Genomic DNA, 17785 nt, shown 5'->3' on the forward strand with positions numbered 1-17785 from the left:
CAGATTTATCGTAAACTAACGTGGATTTATATTAAATTAACATGCATATGTTGAGATATCCATATGCACATGGATTTGTCGCAACATGGATTTATCATGTGTAAACCCGGATTTGTCATAAATGAACTTTGAGTTCATGTCATTAAACACAAATCTATAATATGTAAATGATGATTTTTTTTTTTTTTGTAACACATGGATTCATCATAAATGAGCATGGATTTATTGTAATCAAGTACAAATCTAGAATAAGTAAATGTATGGCTGTATCGTAAATTAACGTGGATTATCATAAATGAACATGAATTTATCATAAATTGTCATAAATTGACATGGCGTTAACGTGGAGTTCTGATAAATGAACCCAGATTTGTCATAAATGAACGGATTTACCGTAATCAAACACAAATCGAGAAGACTTAAATGAACATGGCTTTATCGTAACTTAACGTGTGTTCATCATACAGTCAATGAAAATAGATTTATTGTAATTTAAAAAAAATCTATCATAAAGGTATCTTCATTTTGCAAGGATTTCTGTTAAAATAACATGGATATATATGAATTAACGTGGATTTATTGTAAATGAATGCGGCTTTGTCATCAGTTAACATGGATCGATCGTAAACTAACTTGGCGTCTTCGTAGTCCAACCATCCAGTTTCCATACCGCTTTTCCTCACAAGGGTCGCCCGCGGGCCTATGCCAGCTGACTTCGGGCGAGAGGCGGAGTACACCCTGAACCGGTCGCCAGCCAATCGCAGGGCACATATAGACAAACAATCATTCACACTCACATTCGCACCAATGGGCAATTTGTTCACATGTAATAATTGTGCGTGTTTTTTCCAGCTGTCCGTCAAAGGCAAAGCAGGGTCGATGCGGATTGACGAGTGTCACGGTGAACTCCGACCCCTCCCACATCTGTGCGAGGTCACCAAGCCCGACAGATGTCTGCCCAGGATTTGTGATCTTGGATCCAATGATATACAGTATATGCGGTCAGATGCTAAGCTAAAAGCTAAAAATGCTAGCTTGAGGTGTTCAACGTGGTTTGAGCATAGCTTAACATATATTGATGATACATTAACATGAATTGATTGTACCTGAACAACAATTTGTCATAAAGTAGTGCGGATGAATCATTAGTTGACTTTGATTGATCATGAACGAGCATGGATTCATGATTAGTTTATGTGCATTTATTGTAAATGAACAAATATCGACTGTGAATGAACATGGATTCATCACAGGTACAGACTGCACAGTAACACATTTAACAAACGTTAACATCGACATCTCGAAAGATAATGCTGATTTATCATAAATCAAGGGTTTATTGCACGTTAACTTCCCTTTATCGTAAATGAACGGGGATTTATCGTCAGTTAACGTGGATTTGTTGTGAATTCACAGATTTATGCTAAATTAATACGGCTTTATCGGAAGTTAACATGAATTTGTCTTCAATTACTGTGGATTTATTAGAAATGAACATGGATTTATCCTTTACATTGACATGGATTCGTTGTAAATTAACATAGGTCAATAGTAAATGAACATGAATTTAAAGTTAAAGTGGATTTATGTCAACATGGAGCTATCATAAATGAACACGGATTTAATGTGAATTAATGTGGCTTGATTGTAAATGAACAAGTTTCTTTTTTTAACTTAAATTAACGTGGAGTGGATTTATCGTAATATAACATGGCTTCATCATGAGTAAACGTGGCTTTATTGTAACCTGATGTTGGTCCATCATACATTTACTGTACGTTTATTGTAAATTGGCATGGCGATATCGTATATTAACATGGCTCGATTGTAAATTAACATGGCTTTATTGTCAACTGAAGTCAATTCATCTTGAGTTAAAGTGGTTTTATTGTAGCCAACTGCAGATTCTTTGTAAAATAACCTGGATGTATTGTTAACTGGAGCTGTCCTAAATGGACATGCCAGTCAACATGGATTTATCCTTAAGAGACCTTGAATGTATGGTGAACTCATTTAGAGTAAATCAGCCAAGATTTATTGTAAATTAACATGATGCTAAATCAACCGATTTTTCGCAAGGTAACGTTGATTCATAATAAGCTAACGGATTCAAGGGACAATACCAGCACACTATTATTATTAGCAGTCCTCACGTTTTAGGACACGCAGAGAGAAGAACAAAGAGAGGGGTTCACATATTAGCTTTCAAAATACTCATGAAATGTTGTAGTAATGTTTACACGCTTGCACTTTATTTGCTTACCGGAAGTGTACCAGAACTCGCGCTTTGTTTTGTTGTTGTTGTTTGGAAAGCCATCGAGCGAGTGTTTCCGGTTCTGCCTTTCTCCTCGCTAGCTTGACTCCGGCTCCCTCTCTCCCTCTCTCCCTCTCTCCCGCTGCCTCGCTTTCTCACTCCGGGTCTCTCCCGCCGGTGCTGGCGAACTCTTCCACCTGACACCACAACGCGTCCGGCGGCTGAGGGGGCGCGGAAGCAGGCGGGGGTCGCTCGGTCCTCTCTAACTTTACTGCCCCGTCCCCCACCCCACCCCCCTCACCACCACCTCCACCTCCACCCCCTCTCTCGTTTATTTCAACTTCCCCTGTGGACTTATATTATTATTATTATTATTATTTTGGAAGAATTTCACATGTTTTGGAGTGAGCCTGCGTGAGGTGGGGGCTTCATGGAGCACCGTGGCTCCCGGAGGAGCTCCGGGCGCGCTGCCGACCCGCAGTGACCGATGGACGGACGCTGCTCCCCGGTAAGCCCCGCCGGCAACTTTTCGGTCTAATCGTCCACTTTTCCTACGCGTGGTCACCATATTGATCATATTCACACGCTGTGATGTCACGTATATATGCAGACATAAAAAATGTATTTAAAGTGTTTGTTTTCATGCTTTTTGAAGCAATGTAAGCATTCATTGTGTTGGATGGCTGCAGTGGATTAATTGTAAGTAACATGGCATTAAGCATTGCCTTCATCCTTTCTATGGAACAATCTACTTTCGCTGCTGTTGATACTGCAGCAAATAATCACATATGTACACAAATGTTTTTCTTTTCTTTTCCCCAAGTTGATATTTACAGCTGATGAGTGGAAGTTCTGGTTGGCCTTCATAAGGAATATATGATGGATTCATCATAAACGGTGGTATTGTCAGCAAATATATATGTATCGTACATTCATGTGGATTTGCTGTAATTTAACATGGTTTTATGATATCGATTATCGAAGAAACATTCTAAAATATCACGGCTTTATTGTAACTTAACTGGTAGGTTTTTTTGTTTTTGTACATTAACATGGATTTAGCGTAAGATACGTAGATTCACTGTAAATTAACTTAGATTTGAGTATTTTAACGGGAATTTATCATAAGATAACAGACTTAATGTACTGTAAGTGACCAAGCATTTATCGCAATTTGAAATGACAGATTTGGTTGTAAAATTATTTAAAGATAAGATGGCTTTATTGTGACCTAATGTTGATTTTTGTCATGGTAGTTGTAAATGAACTTAGATTTATTGTAAATTGACATGTAGATAGCGTCAATTAACAAGGCTTGATCGTAAATTGACATGGATTTATCTTGAATTTAATCATTTAATTTAATGCAAAATTAACAGATTTCTTGTGACCTTTATTGCAACCTAACATAGATCATTTTTTTCCTGAATTAACATGGATTGATTCTAAATTAACATGGCTTGTTACTACTACTCCAATTTGTCACAAATGCAGATTCCTCATAAATGAACATCGATTTGTGTACTTTAACGTAGATTTTGTGCCCACTAACAGAGATTCAATGTAAGTAACAAGGATTTATCTTAAAAAGACAGATTTTGTTGTAAAATGATCACGTGCTAAAGTTGGCTTGGAGATACCTTAAATTAACATGGCTTGAGCATAAGTGAACATGGAATTTTTGTAAATTGATATCGATTAATCGTGAATTAACATGACTTTATTGTAGCCTATTGTAGATTTGAAGTCAATTGATATGGAGAGGAGATTTCGGAAAATAACATAGCAGTTCGTGAATTTATTCGGTTAACGTTATTATTATTATTATAATTTTTTTTTTTTTAGTAAATCAACATGGAATTAGAGGAACTTGACAAGGATTTATTGGAAGTTAACGTGTTCATCACAAGTTGGTGTACATTTATCATAATTTAACATGGATTTATGTTCACTGAACATGGCCTTATCATACAGTCCATTTACATTGACGTATTTTTGATGGTTGTGGATTTACCGCAAGTTAACATGAATTGATCGTAAATTAACGTGGATTTATTGTGAGTTAAAACAGATTTAGTGCGGACTGACATGAATTCATCGGAGGTTAATATATAGTTACATAAAACTGAGAACAAGGATTTGCTGTAAATTCATGTGGACTTATTGCAAGCTGAAGTCAATTTGAACATAGGTTTAACATGGATTTATCGTATAATGATCGTATATTAACCTTGCTTGGACTTGATTGCGGTGGTTTATGCAGTGTTGTTGTCGCCTATTGTGTGCGCCCGTGTATGTGTGTGTGTGTGTGTGTGTGTGTGTGTGCGCGCGCACGTGTGTGTGTGAGAGAGAGAGAGAGAGATAGAGTAATGGCTGACTGATGTCCACCCAACAGCTTGCATCGCATCCCACCCAAAAATGGGGAAAAGCCTCAAAGTGAAGCAGCTCTGGAATCCTCGATGGCTTCCAGGCTCCATGCCCGCCGCGTCATACAAACGCACACACGCACACGCGCACACGCGGAATGAGTGCATCTCGTTATGTCGCTCAAAGAGTCTTTTTTTCAAGCAAGTGCCACCTCTCCTGCGCAAGAAGTGAAATTGTTAATAATTGGCTCTGTACTTCATTTTTATTCATTGTTATTAGCATGTACTCCATATACAGTATGAACATATATAAATACTACGATGTGTTATTCTAATGTTAGTGTGTCTAAAGTTTCACCGTTATGAACGTTTGAAGTATGTCCACCGTTGTAAAAAGAAAACGGCGTTAACATTAAGCTCATATGACACACGCAAATATTTAAGGAAGTTACATGGCTCCAACGCGAGTTAAAATAGTCATCGTACGTTAACGGTCATTTACTATCACTTAACACGCATATATCGCATTAACACAATTAATCGTGCATTCAAACGGATTTATCGTAAGTTAACGTGAGAGAATCCTAAATTCCTACAATTTATCGTTGTCAACATAACATGGCTGGATTTATCAAACTTTAATTCATTTTAATCGTATCTTAACAAAGAGTTATCATAAGCATGACTTAATCGTAAAGGAATATAGATTTATTATACATTGACATGGATTCATTGGATGTTAACTTATATTTATTGTGCTTTACTTTAAGTATTTATTTTAGGTTAGTATGGATTTTTACGAAGTTAACGTTACTATCATCGGTGAACACGGATTTATTGGAATTTTGATAACATGATATCTTATCACCTTTGCAAAAGTTTATTGTAATTTATCATAATGTAACATAATGTCAGTGAATGTGGCTTTGTCATAAATTGACGTGTATTTATCGTGACGTCACAGTAATTTCTCATAATTTACCATATGCCTCGCTTCCTCTTGTATTAACTAGAGTTTATTGCAATTTATCATAACGTAACATCGAGTTATCGTAAGTTATCATGTATGTATTGTAAGTTATTTGTATTTGCATTTTATGGAGATGTATGTTTCCTGGACACAACGCTTCACTTTCACTCCCAAAAGCATTTGCCACAGGAGGCCTCACGAATGTAGAATAGTAGGCGAGGAATCCTCACCGGTGCGCCCTTCTTCCAGGTGGTCCCGGTCATGATAGAGCCCCCGGAGCCAGACCTGCACGATGGGGGACCCTCGCCGAAGGACCGCGACCGGGACCAGGAGGCCGGGGACAGGGTGCACGTGTCGGTGGAGGACCAGCGCAGGAGTGACGAAGAGGAAGAGGAAGAGGAAGAGGAAGTGGCCAAAGTTGAAGAAGAGGATCTGCCGTACCCCTCGCTCGCCCCCGTGGTTCTGTTGGTGCTGAGCCAAACCAGTCCGCCCAGGTCCTGGTGCCTACGAGCCGTATGCCACCCATATCCTAACAGTGTCTGTGTGCGTGAATTCAGTTCAACTGAGCCACTGAAAAGGAGAGTGGGCTAACTCACGTACAGACAGTCCTCTGTCGTTTTTGGCAAAGCCTTTCCACTGGCCCAACAGTGCGTCCGTGTGCAACAAATGTCCGCGTGATTAACGTGGACAGTGTCCAAATGGTTCTCGGCAGCACAAATTGGTTCTGCGCGGCACAAATACGCTTTTATGAATCATTGACTCAAGGCAGAGATTTTTGCGTCGACCAATTTTTTTGTCATCGACTTAGCCGAGTTAGCCGGGTTTATTTTTACAGCCCTACTCCATGGGCTCTAGTTTCGTAGACGGCACCTCGACAGCGCATCTGCGGTGGGGCGCAATGTCGGCGAATCCTGATTTTCATGCAAGCGCTGTGCCAAGCTGGGTATTCTGGCGCAGCAAGGGTGGTCTCCTTGGAGATCCGCCTGGAGGAGTGACGACTTGTCAGCACAACGTCGATCTAAACTTATGATCGGAGCACAAGCAGACCGATATGGAGGTCCACGGACATATTTAAGTTGCCAGCGGTTATCAGCAGCTCGCCCTGTATGTAGTAAAGGGTACCGGCTCACGTTGTCTGTCGCCACACCGGCCAAGAGCATCGACATCGACACAGAGATGTCTCCGTTGAGACTGTCATTGCGCCACATTTAAACGGAATGAGAGGAGCCGCTTAGATTGGCGGCAACAAAGTCAGCTGTAAACCCACCCGCAGTTGCGTGGCCCACTGCGTCTGATTTACACCTTTCACGAAAATAGGGCCCCATGTTTGTCATTTTGCAGGAGAGTGATGTAGTTTTATGGCTGCAGTACAATCTGAGAGATTTATATCTAGGTGATTTATATGGCAATGATTACCTCTTCTGGATAGTTGTTTTTACAGAAAATCTTTCCCCCCCCCAGATTTTAGTTTAGTCCAAACATCTGTCAAATCCAAAAAGATGATAAATAACATTCACGTAGCCTAACCCAACCCACGACTCCAGAGGCGCATGTGGCTCTTGCATCCTTCTGCTGTGGGAATGTGAGTATTAGATTTAAATTTGAAATACAGTACAGTAGTTTGTTGTCTGATAAGTAACCAGACAGTTTAGGCCTAGCGTAATGTAACGATGGGACTTGCTGTAGTGTCTGTTACGTAAACGTGTTACACTTTAAACATGTTCAAATTTAGATGTCTAAGAATTGAAAAACACTTTCATACTGTGTGTACGTAACTCAGCACAACAACTATAATTTCTTTAGTGTGATATGTAAAAACATATCATCTAAATGTATTACAATTTAAAAAGTGAGTTTATGTCCAGTTTAACGTCACGATAGTACACTACTTTCTTTTGTGTCTGACAAGTAAATGTATTCCAACTTAAAATCAACCTTTCTAACATGATAGAGTTGATGCATATCTTAACATAACAATTTAAAACCCTAACCCTGGCTTGAAACCCCAATTTGAAATCCTAACTAACTTCAAACCTTTTGAAATCCTAGCCCTCATTTGAAACCCCAATTTAAAAAAACCTTACGCTAACCTGAAATTGGGAAGCAGGCTTGAATTCTCTTATTTGAAACCCTACCCTTACATGAAGCTCTACTCTGAAACCGTAGGCCTGAATTGTCCAAGTGCTTTCTGACGATGCTGCTACTCTCCTTCATGCGGAGGCTTGTGCGAGACGCGCGCACGCGTGCGCATGCTGGCAGGGAATCTCCCACGGAGAGTCTCTCTTTGGAGGAATCACCTGGTTGCCTGGCAACTCTGGCGTGACGGCCTCACTTCCGCTCGCCTGTTCGTGTGTGTGTGTGTGTGTTATAGTACAAGTGTGAGCAACTCATTTTTATATACTTTAACAGGCTAAACTTTGCTTCAAATCCTATTTTGAAACCATATCCCTGGCTTGAAACCCCATTTTGAAACCATGACCTCGGTTTCAAACTCCAAATTCCAACCTCGGGTTTGGGTTATAATGCTGCTTTGAAAACCCTCATCTGTGTTTGAAACCCGAACCCTGGCTTAACACCCTAATTTAAAAAGCTTTACCTTGTTTTCAAAGCCCAACTTTAAAACTGTAATTTTGGCTTCAAAATGAATTCTTAGCTGTGAAACCTAAACCCTTATTTTAAATGCTAAGCCAGACTTCAAACCCCATCTTGAGGTTTTGCTTCAAACCCTGATTTAAAACTGTTTGAAACCCTAACCCTAGCTTGAAACCTTACCTTAAACCATAAACTTCACTTCAAATCCTTAATTTGAAACCCTAACTTGTGTCTGAAAGCTTACATTTGTCTTAAAACCTTAATTTGAAATGGCTAATGTGTTTAAAAGCCTAACTTTAGCTTAAAACTTGACTTTAAAACCATAAACATTGTTTTGGACCCTAATTTGAAATCCTAACTTTGGCTTGAAACCTTAATTCGAACCCCCTAACTTGTGTTTGAAACCCTAACCTAGGCTTCAAACCCTATCTTGATTGATCCTTCAAACATTATTCAACATTGTTTTCTGAGGTGCCACATTCATTGACTGCTAAATGTGTAACACGCACACGCACGGGATCATTTATTCATCAGTGCCTAAAACATTCAGGGTGTTTCCTATTATTGTTTAAGGATGCGAAAAGCTCATTCTGTCACTCCTTTCCCTTCTTCTCACCCTCCTTTCCTCTTATTTACCTCTCTCTCTCTCTCTCTCTCCATCTTAATGAGTGGTGGTGGTGGTGGTCTTGATGAAGAGCCCATGTGGTCCCGCTCCAAGGAGGCTGAAGCTGTCAACCTAGTTAATGTTTTTTCCCCCTTTTTTCCACACGAGCCAATTGAAGTGATTGCAAAGTGTGTTGCCATGGTTACCGCTTGACAGGGGCGGTGCCCGAGGGGGGGGGGGGGGGGAGGAGATGGTGACAAACTCCAGCCTTGTCTTCAAACCCTTGTTTGAAACCCTAACCCAGGATTCCAACCCAAATTGGAAACCCTAACCTGTGTTTGAAACACTAACCCAGACTTGAAACCCTACTTTGAAACCATAACCTTGGATTGAAACGCTGTTTAGAAACAAATCATAACCTTGTCTCCAAACCTTAACTTTGGCGTCAAACCCTAATTTTACCCAAACGCTAGCCCATGTTTAAAACCTTAACTCAGGCTTGAAATCCTAATTTAGAACTTTAACCTTGTCTTCAACCCCTTGTTTTAATCCCTAACCCAGGTTTGACACCCTAATTTAAAATCTTGGCTTCAAAGCCCTAATTTGAAATCCCTGACCCTTGTTTGAAGCCATTTGAACTCTGTCGTTAACCAAAACAGCAGTGCCTAGGCAGCAGGTCAGTCCCCATAATGAATATTTTCATTTTTTAATAGTATTTATGTTGTATCAAAAACTCCTGTTCAATGCTACTAAGCTAATTGTACTTGGTGACCCTGACAGAAAAGAGTTGTTTTGTTTTTAGGATTTATAAATATTACAACTTTTTTTTCATAACCCTAATAGGGACAGTTGAGGTTTGTCCTGAATCATTCCTGCTATACTTGGAAACTAGCTGGGGGGTTTCCCACAATGCAATTCTCTCTTCCTATTAACCTCAAAGTTTTATTGCTTAGTTTCTTCGTCCTCGTTATTTCTTTAGCAAAAATAAATGGCCCTTTTGAGGGCTTTTCTATCTGGAAAAACTCACCAAATTTGGCAGGCGTGATAATGAGGCAGGCTCAAGATAACGATAACGTACGTGTGATCGCCCCAAAATTAGCTCGCTAGCGCCCCCTGGATGTTTTTTGAAAATGGACCCTTTGAAGACAGTTTGACTCGGCAACATGAAATTAAATTGGGTAGGCATGTCTCTCTCGAGTAGACCCACAAAAAAAGTCTCAAGAAGACACAGGAAGTAAGCCATTCTGGTTTCAAGCGGCCATTTTAGGCTCATTTTGGCCCTTTACAGCGATTCTTTCAAAGTAAACCCAAAATTACAAAACATAAGAAGAATATTTGTTATTGCTTGTTGTCAGGGGAGCATGGCGGCTAATGTTGGATGACATGCAAAAAAAACAAAAAGACTGACAGGTAAATCTGTAGGTAGCCGCATTTAAAGCCTTCAATAACAATTGTCTCCAGTCCGTATATGTGCAGAGGATCTCCATAACGTCAATACTGTCGAAGCTTTTAAGTTAATGAAGGCTTGAGGTGAAAAGGGTTTCATGCACGTCTGTAGCTCTTCAGCACGAGGCGTGGAGCACAAAGATCAGAAGTGATGCGAGTGGGTTTGATTCATCATGTCTGTTTGACCTTTACCACCTGTGTTGACACCGGCGGAGCGATGCGGTGGCATGTTGTGGATGAGGGAGGAGGACAAGTTTCTCAGGGAGCGCCAGGATGCTTCGGGTCTGCTCTACGACCAGTCAATTAGAGAGAGGAGACCTTTCACGTCTTTCCTCTGCTCGTCTTCCTGGCCGTCCTTGCGCCTTTAATCCCTCTGTGATGCAGAGTTGCCATTTTTCGTCACCTCATCTTGTAGTACCTCCTCTAAGTGCCCGAGATGGTGTTTTGATTGGGTTACTGAGTTTGCCCGTCAGTCAGTTCATCCATTTGTTTGTTTGTTAGTCGGTCAGTCCATTAGCTAGGCCATACGGTAGTGAGTCAGTCAGTCAGTCATTGCATCTATTTCTTTGTACATTTGTTAATTTTTTTTCGTCGGACAGGCCATGAGTCCGTTTGTTTTCTCGTCAGTTTGTTAGTTTGTCTGTAATTCAGTCAGTTAGAATGTCCATTTCTTAGTTCTTTTTTTTTTTTTTGTCAGACAGGCCGTGAGTCAATTCGTCTGTTTGTCCGTCAGTCCGTTCGTTAGTCAGCTAGTCGGCCAGTCAGTCATGTTTTAAATTCATTTGTCAGACAGGCCACAAGTCAGTTTGTCCGTTGGTTTGTCAGTCAGTCCATGAGGTAGTTAGTACATTACTTAGCGAGTCGGTTCATGAGTCATTGAGTCCGTCTTTTTGTTTGTTACTGTAATTCATGGCCTGTTAGTCACTCAGTCAGTCAGTTCATCGAATTGTTTGTTCGTTAGTTAGTGAGGTTGTCTGTTTTACAGTTAGTTACTTAGGAAGTCCATCTGTTTGTCCAGCTGTCAGTCAGTTTGTTAATCAGTTAGTTCATCTGTCAGTCAGTGAATCGGTCGGTCCATTTGTTTGTCAGTAAGTCATTCTGTTCTGGAATTTACTGGACCAGTTCGTCAGAGACTCTTGTTCAGTATTTAGTATATTTAGTTTGTCAGTCAATCAGTCAGTCTGTTTTTCGGTTAGCTAAATAGTTAGTTAATCTGTCCAGTGAGTTTGTATTTTTGTTTGTTAGCTCGTTATTCAGTTCATCAATGTTTTGTTGTTTCTTAGGTAGTTAGTTTGTCCGTTTGCCAGTTCATTTGTCAGTCAATCCATTCGTCCATTTGTTTGTCCGTTTCGAAGTTCTTTTGTCAGACAAGCCGTCAGAGTTTGCCACTGGGTTTGTCAATCAATCATTCCGACAGGTAGTTCGAAGGTGAGTTGCTTATGCAGTCAGTTTATCTGTTCGTAAATCTTCTGTCTCCGATTCGGTAATTTTGTAGCACAACGATGTGAAAGAATAACTCACCCAGCCTCACCTCACCGCCCCACTCCGGCGTACGATACCTCTACCTTTACCTTTATTGCCATCCCACTGCCCCTTGGCTCTCTCCATCACTATGACGGTGTTCATTATTAAAGGAAGTCACAGTTTATCTGTTGTCTGATGCCCGGGTTTCTGATATGGTTCTCCAACCCGCGGCCATAACACAGCGAGGTGCCCTGAGAGAGTTACGAAAGGTTCAAGACGGTGGAGAAATTCTACTGTGACGGGTGTAAAAAAAAATAAGAGCGGAAGGGAAAGGAAAGGAAATAATTGGGCCGAGTCAGGAAATGAGAGAGGGGGTAAAAATGCATAACAATGGTGGTGGGAAAGTACATGGAGGAGGATAAGACAGAGAGGACGTTCCCTGTTGTGATGTTGAGTGATGGTCCCGCTGAGGAAACGAGTCCCTGCCTCATCCATCACTCGCACCTTGACCCTATAGCCTGTCTTGTGTAGCTGGGAATGAATATGTGTGTGTGTGTGTGTGTGTGTGTGTGGGTGTGGGTGTGTATGACCTCTGTGGCCACTCTTGCTTATTTAATGTATGTTACACTGACACACACACACACACACACACACACTGTATAAGTAAGCACCCCCTTTCCTCCACGATTGACGGAATGAAGGGAACCACTTTCAGTCGTTGGGATGAATGGGAGTTTTTGTGTCACCACAACATGAAGCAGTCACTAATTGAGGAAGTTAAAATATGAATCTTTTCAAGATGGCGTCTTCACCATATACGCAAAGTTGGACCAAGATGTCACCTTCTATAGATGACTTTTTCCATAGTTTCCTTTATCATGGCTTTGCTGCCATGTTCTGCCCACAGAAGATGGCTAGAGAGAAAAAAAAAAGCTTGAGACTCCTGCTTCCGATTGGGGCTCATTTGTTTGCCAAAACATGAGACCTGGAATTCACCTCCTGAATGGCTCCTTCAAAGCAATATGGCCTGTTCAATTCCTGGCATTTGTCCATGAGACTTTGTTTGTGCGTCTTGTTGTGATGATTGACATGTCAGCCACATTTGATAGCGCTTGGTAAAACTGGTGTCTCGGGCTGAATTTTGTGCCTTGGAATTCATGTAAAATGACTGTTTTAAACCAAAATTGCAGACTTCCATGCGTCCTTGAGACCTTTTTGTGCCTCCTGTTATGATAGACATGTCTACCCAATTTCATGTCACTTGGTTGGTGCCCAGGACAGATTTTTGTCCAAGTCCAAGGCCTGGAATTTGCCTCAAATGGCTGCTTCAAACCTAAATGACCATCTTCCTGTTCATTTCCTGGCATGGGTCCTTGAGACTTTTACATGTGCAGTGTTGCAATAGACCAAAACCAAAATGGCCGACTTCCTCCTTAATTCTCAGCATGGGTCCTTGAGACTTTCTCATGAATCCTATTATGATCGAAATGTTATATCCATTGGCGAAACTGGTGTCCAGGGCTCAATTTTCCCAAGTTTCCAGGGGCCGCTGCTGGTTGACTTTTGGGGAGTCTTTTTCAGGACCCCTTAGAAGACATACATTTACACCAGAATACATGCACACGACAAAATGCGGGAGTATTAATTAACAGGCATGTTCAACCCTGCTAAAAGGCGATGAATTCATCGTGAGGATGAAAATACACACAGCCATTCCGAGAGAGAGCCCTCTTGCTAAGAAGGGCACCACTTCCATTGCGTGTGTGCGTGTGTGTGTGTGTGTGTTTACATGCAGCCGTTGCGTCGTGGCCCAGACGAAGCCGATTTGTGAAGCTCGCGAGTCAGTTCCCACGGTGAGAGATGGGGGGGTTCCCATGGCAACCTGAGCACAGGGATGACACTGGATTACCCTCTCGCTTGCTCTCGGTCCCTCTCTCTCTTTTTCACTGTGTCTCTCTCCCTCGCTCGCTCGCTCACTTGCTGTGTCTCAAGGGTGATAAAGGATTGTGCTCTCATTAATTTTTTCCACCCTCTTGAGAGCAAAGTGTCCGCAAAGGCAACCACATGTGTGTGTGTGTGTGTGTGTGGACACTCTAGGCTGTGTTATGCATGCGTCCTTGCACATTTTCATCATCCATTCCACTTTATTTGGACTCTTATTTGTTAACCTCAGTTGTTTTTTTCCCCATTTGTTTATCACACTTCTGAGTAGAACTCTGTCTTCTGGTGTGACAGACTTACTTCAAATGCCCCTCACTCGTTTGCCCCCATCAAACACCCTCCTGTGTTTGATGCGGGCTGCTTTGGTAGGCATGAATATTAAAATGTGTCAAAAATGTCTCGTCACGAGTCACGGGGCTGTAAACCAGGCAGGTAGACATGTCTGTCATGAGTAGAACCACGAAAAAGTCTCCCAAAACACACAGGAAGTCTGCCATTTTGGTTTTGAAGCAACTTCCATCAGTCCTTCAAAGACAAATACATCCGAATTATTTTGTGCGATTACTACCGAATTTGAATCATGAACATGAGACAGATGGGAGATGCTAAATTGCAAAACATTGAAATCTTCGGCATGGAAGCAAAGTTTAAGGCCGGGGTGTCAAAGGTGCGACTGGCGGGCCAGGACTGGCCCATCAGGGGGTCCCATCTGGCCTGGGGGATGAATTTTGCAGAGTGTCAAAAAATAAAATACAATTACAATATTGTCCACTCAAAGTCACTCTGATGACAACTTAAATGGCCACTTCCCATTTAAATGATATTGGCTGTCAGGATGGCAAGTTTCAGCAGCAAAGCTATTCATACAAAATGCTGTGCCACCTTTGCACCGGGATGAATACATTTAGGTGAAAATGAATACCTACTGTAGGCGTATTTTAAGACACTGACTGAATATTGCAAAATGTTAGTCAACAACTGCACTTCAAAAGACGCTGCTTTGTAGAACTCTTCTTCGTTTTGTTCATGCTCTGCCACATCTTTCTGAAAAGTTCCTACTTTTAGTTTGTATGGTGTGATTAGTCAGTTGAGGTTGATTATTATTATTTTTTTTAACTTCAGTTATGGAAACTTGAGATACAAGCGCTGTATGGCGGCAGTGAATTCAATTGAACTCACTTCACAATAAGCAGCCGTTTGGCAAATAGTGAACAATTAATGAAAAAAGAGCCTTCAAGCTGTTTAATGCCAACTCCTCTTCGAAGTTTACTGTCAAAGTAGACAAAACAAAGACACGTATTTAAAAACAACCAAACAACTTTGGCCCGCTAGCTTAAACCAGCCATCCATTTTTCTGAGCCGCTTCTCCTCACTAGGGTCGCGGGCATGCTGGAGCCTATCCCAGCTGACTCTGGACGAGAGGCGGGACACACCCTGGACTGGTCACCAGCCAATCACAGGGCACATACAGTATAAACAAACAACCATTCACACTCACATTTACACCTACGGGCAATTGAGAGTCTTCAATGAACCGACCATGCATGTTTTGAACTGTGAAGCAGATGTGCTAACCAGTCGTTCACAGTGCCGCTCCCACTAGCTTAATGCTAATGAAAAAACACATTTGATGTGCTAATAGTTAACATTTATTATTGTTTTATATTATAATTTTAGAACCTTTTCAGCAACCAATGTTTGAAAACAAACAGTGGAGCAACGCATGTAGACAGATAATACAACAACACTCGCAGACATATATTCTTTATCCTCAATGAAAAATGACTATTTCCTGAGTCACTTCCAGTAGTAGAAGAAGTATTATTCTTCGTTTGTGGCTGCATGACTGTATTATACTTTACATTTTGGCAGAAAAGTGTAATTTTGAGAAAATCCAGCCCCCAAAGCCAGTTTCGCTTAGCAACCCAAAATTTGGTAAGCATGTTTATCATGAGTAGCCTCACAAAAAAGTTTTAAGAACCCATGCCTGAAAAGAAACAGCAAACCTGCCAATTTGGTTTGAATCAGCAATTTTAGACTCATTTTGGCCATTTGTAGGGTCCTTAAAAAGCAAACTCGTTCTAGAGATTTTGTCCGATTGCTACCAAATTTGCATCATGTACACTTGGCAGGGGAGCGACACTAAAATAGTGTTTGTCATTGTATATAGACGCAGCATGGCACCTCCAATTTCCTTCCAACTCTGTTTACTCACACGAAGTCCTCTGTCCAAGGCACCTCCGAGGGCACACAACACCCACGTTTGATGTCGTCTGCTTTTGCACTCATGAATATTAAACGTCCAAATGACTCGTCCATTAACGAGGCTTGATACCTTTAAGTCGCTCCTCTACCTGGGTAAGTAAAATGCACTTTTTAAAAGCTTCAATGCTGAAAACGTTGATTTTGCTCGAAGGATGTGGCTTACCCTTTGACCCTAGTGCCTTCGGGGATGTGATGGGTTGCTTCATTGGCTTGGATATGGATTGGCGACCAATCAAAGAGGAACAAAAAAAAAAAAAAAACACACTGATGAAGTGAGCAGTGAAGCTTAATGAATGCAGATGCTTCCGAAGCAGGTCAGAACGGGTCACAGGATGCTTTGAGGAGTGTGAATAATAATGTGAATAATCATTTGCTTGAACTCGTGTAAAATGATCTCCATCCTCCTGCAGTTCAGCCTAAAGAGAAGAGTCGGAATGTCTGGGCTCCGACACGAAATTCAGCAGAGCTCATTACCTCAACCGAGAATTTGTTTTGGCCAGCTTAAGCAAAAAAAAAAAAAAAAAAGAGACTTTGTTGCCTGAGGACTAATTTCTGATTGACTTTTTGATCAACATTTGCATGAATCTTAATGGACAGATTTAGGTTTATGCAGGCATAACATAACATGCATTAAAGAATTTATTTGTATTTTTTATTTAATTGAATACAATTTTTAGGTAGGTGAATTATTGTGCTGTATATATATATATATATATATATATATATATATATATATATATATATACATACACACACATGTGCATGTGTATCAAGAGAGCTATTCATGCCAAAAACAGGTGATTAGCGTTAAAACCTCGATGCGGAGTAGTAAAGACGGCTGGTCGACTAGTCAACTAGTCGGTTGCACCCTTGCTACGCAATTGATGTGTCTGTTGCCGTTTACTGTTCTTGTTGATGCTGCAATAAGATACAATATCGTTTTTTTCCCCTCATTGTCACGAGCAATACTGTTTTAGTTTTTCCTAATTGTTGTCATCAGTATTATTAGTTTTCCGTCGTTGTCGTCATCAATGTTGCAACTGCGACCCCGCTGTTACGCCCCTTGACCTTTTCGCCACCTGGTTTGAATGGGTCAGCATCTTGGCCATCCTGCTCAACTGCGTGACTCTGGGGATGTTCCAGCCCTGTGATGACACACACTTCCTGTTGCAGGTAACACACATGCAAAGACACGCACAAACTAATGCATTTGGTAGGCACGTCTGTCATGAGTAAACCCACCCCAAAAAGTTGGAAAAGACCGGAAGTGTCCCATTTTGGTTTGAAGAGAACAGGAAATTTGGTTGGCACAATCTATTATGATCGGATGTACAAAAACGTTTCAAGAAATCATGATTGTTTGTCATTGAGATTTAAAGTGGCCATTTTGGCGCAGTAGCGCCGACCACCGCTGTTTGAAAGTTTAGTCCACAAAGGCAGTTAGAGGTTACTTAGCAACATGGAATTTTATTATTTATTTTGCCAACTACGTCCAAAAAACACACAAGGAATTTGTCTCCGGTCGTTGGAGCCACCCTAGTACCACAAAAAAGTCAATTGACTTTTGAGACAAAGATTTTGTTCAATAGCTACCAAATGTGAACCCTATCTGCTATGCTGAGTTGTTAAGTATCTTAGTTTTTGTCATTGTGTGTTAGCAGAGCATGGTGGCAAATTGTCATGGTTCGTTGTAAAACACGGAACCCTAGTGTCAACTCCACGAGGTCACAAAAATTCGTCCCCGGAAGACAACTTCGCTTAGCAACATGAACGACTAATTATGTTTCGCTATGGGACTTTATTATCAAGGGTTAATAAAAGTTTGTTTCCGACTCTTCATCAGTTCACACGAATCATTTGCAATTATGTGTGTGTGCGTGTGC

The 17785-nt window shown here is 41.1% G+C and overlaps 1 protein-coding gene across 2 annotated transcripts in view; it reads left to right on the forward strand.

Annotated features, from left to right (window-relative positions):
* Nucleotides 1-2524: 2524 nt before the first annotated feature.
* The window catches only part of LOC133476756 (voltage-dependent T-type calcium channel subunit alpha-1H-like), a 64440-nt gene continuing 49179 nt past the window's right edge, over nt 2525-17785 (forward strand). The window contains exons 1-3 of one of the 2 annotated variants that reach the window (XM_061770580.1): nt 2525-2762; nt 5840-6113; nt 16981-17075. In XM_061770580.1, the coding sequence (XP_061626564.1) occupies nt 2742-2762; nt 5840-6113; nt 16981-17075 (390 nt within the window). In that variant the 5' untranslated portion in view covers nt 2525-2741. The remainder of the gene's footprint in view (nt 2763-5839; nt 6114-16980; nt 17076-17785) is intronic. The other variant, XM_061770581.1, reaches the window with a different exon arrangement.

This window comes from Phyllopteryx taeniolatus, chromosome 4 (genome assembly GCF_024500385.1).
Source record: "Phyllopteryx taeniolatus isolate TA_2022b chromosome 4, UOR_Ptae_1.2, whole genome shotgun sequence".
NCBI classification, from domain to species: domain Eukaryota; kingdom Metazoa; phylum Chordata; class Actinopteri; order Syngnathiformes; family Syngnathidae; genus Phyllopteryx; species Phyllopteryx taeniolatus.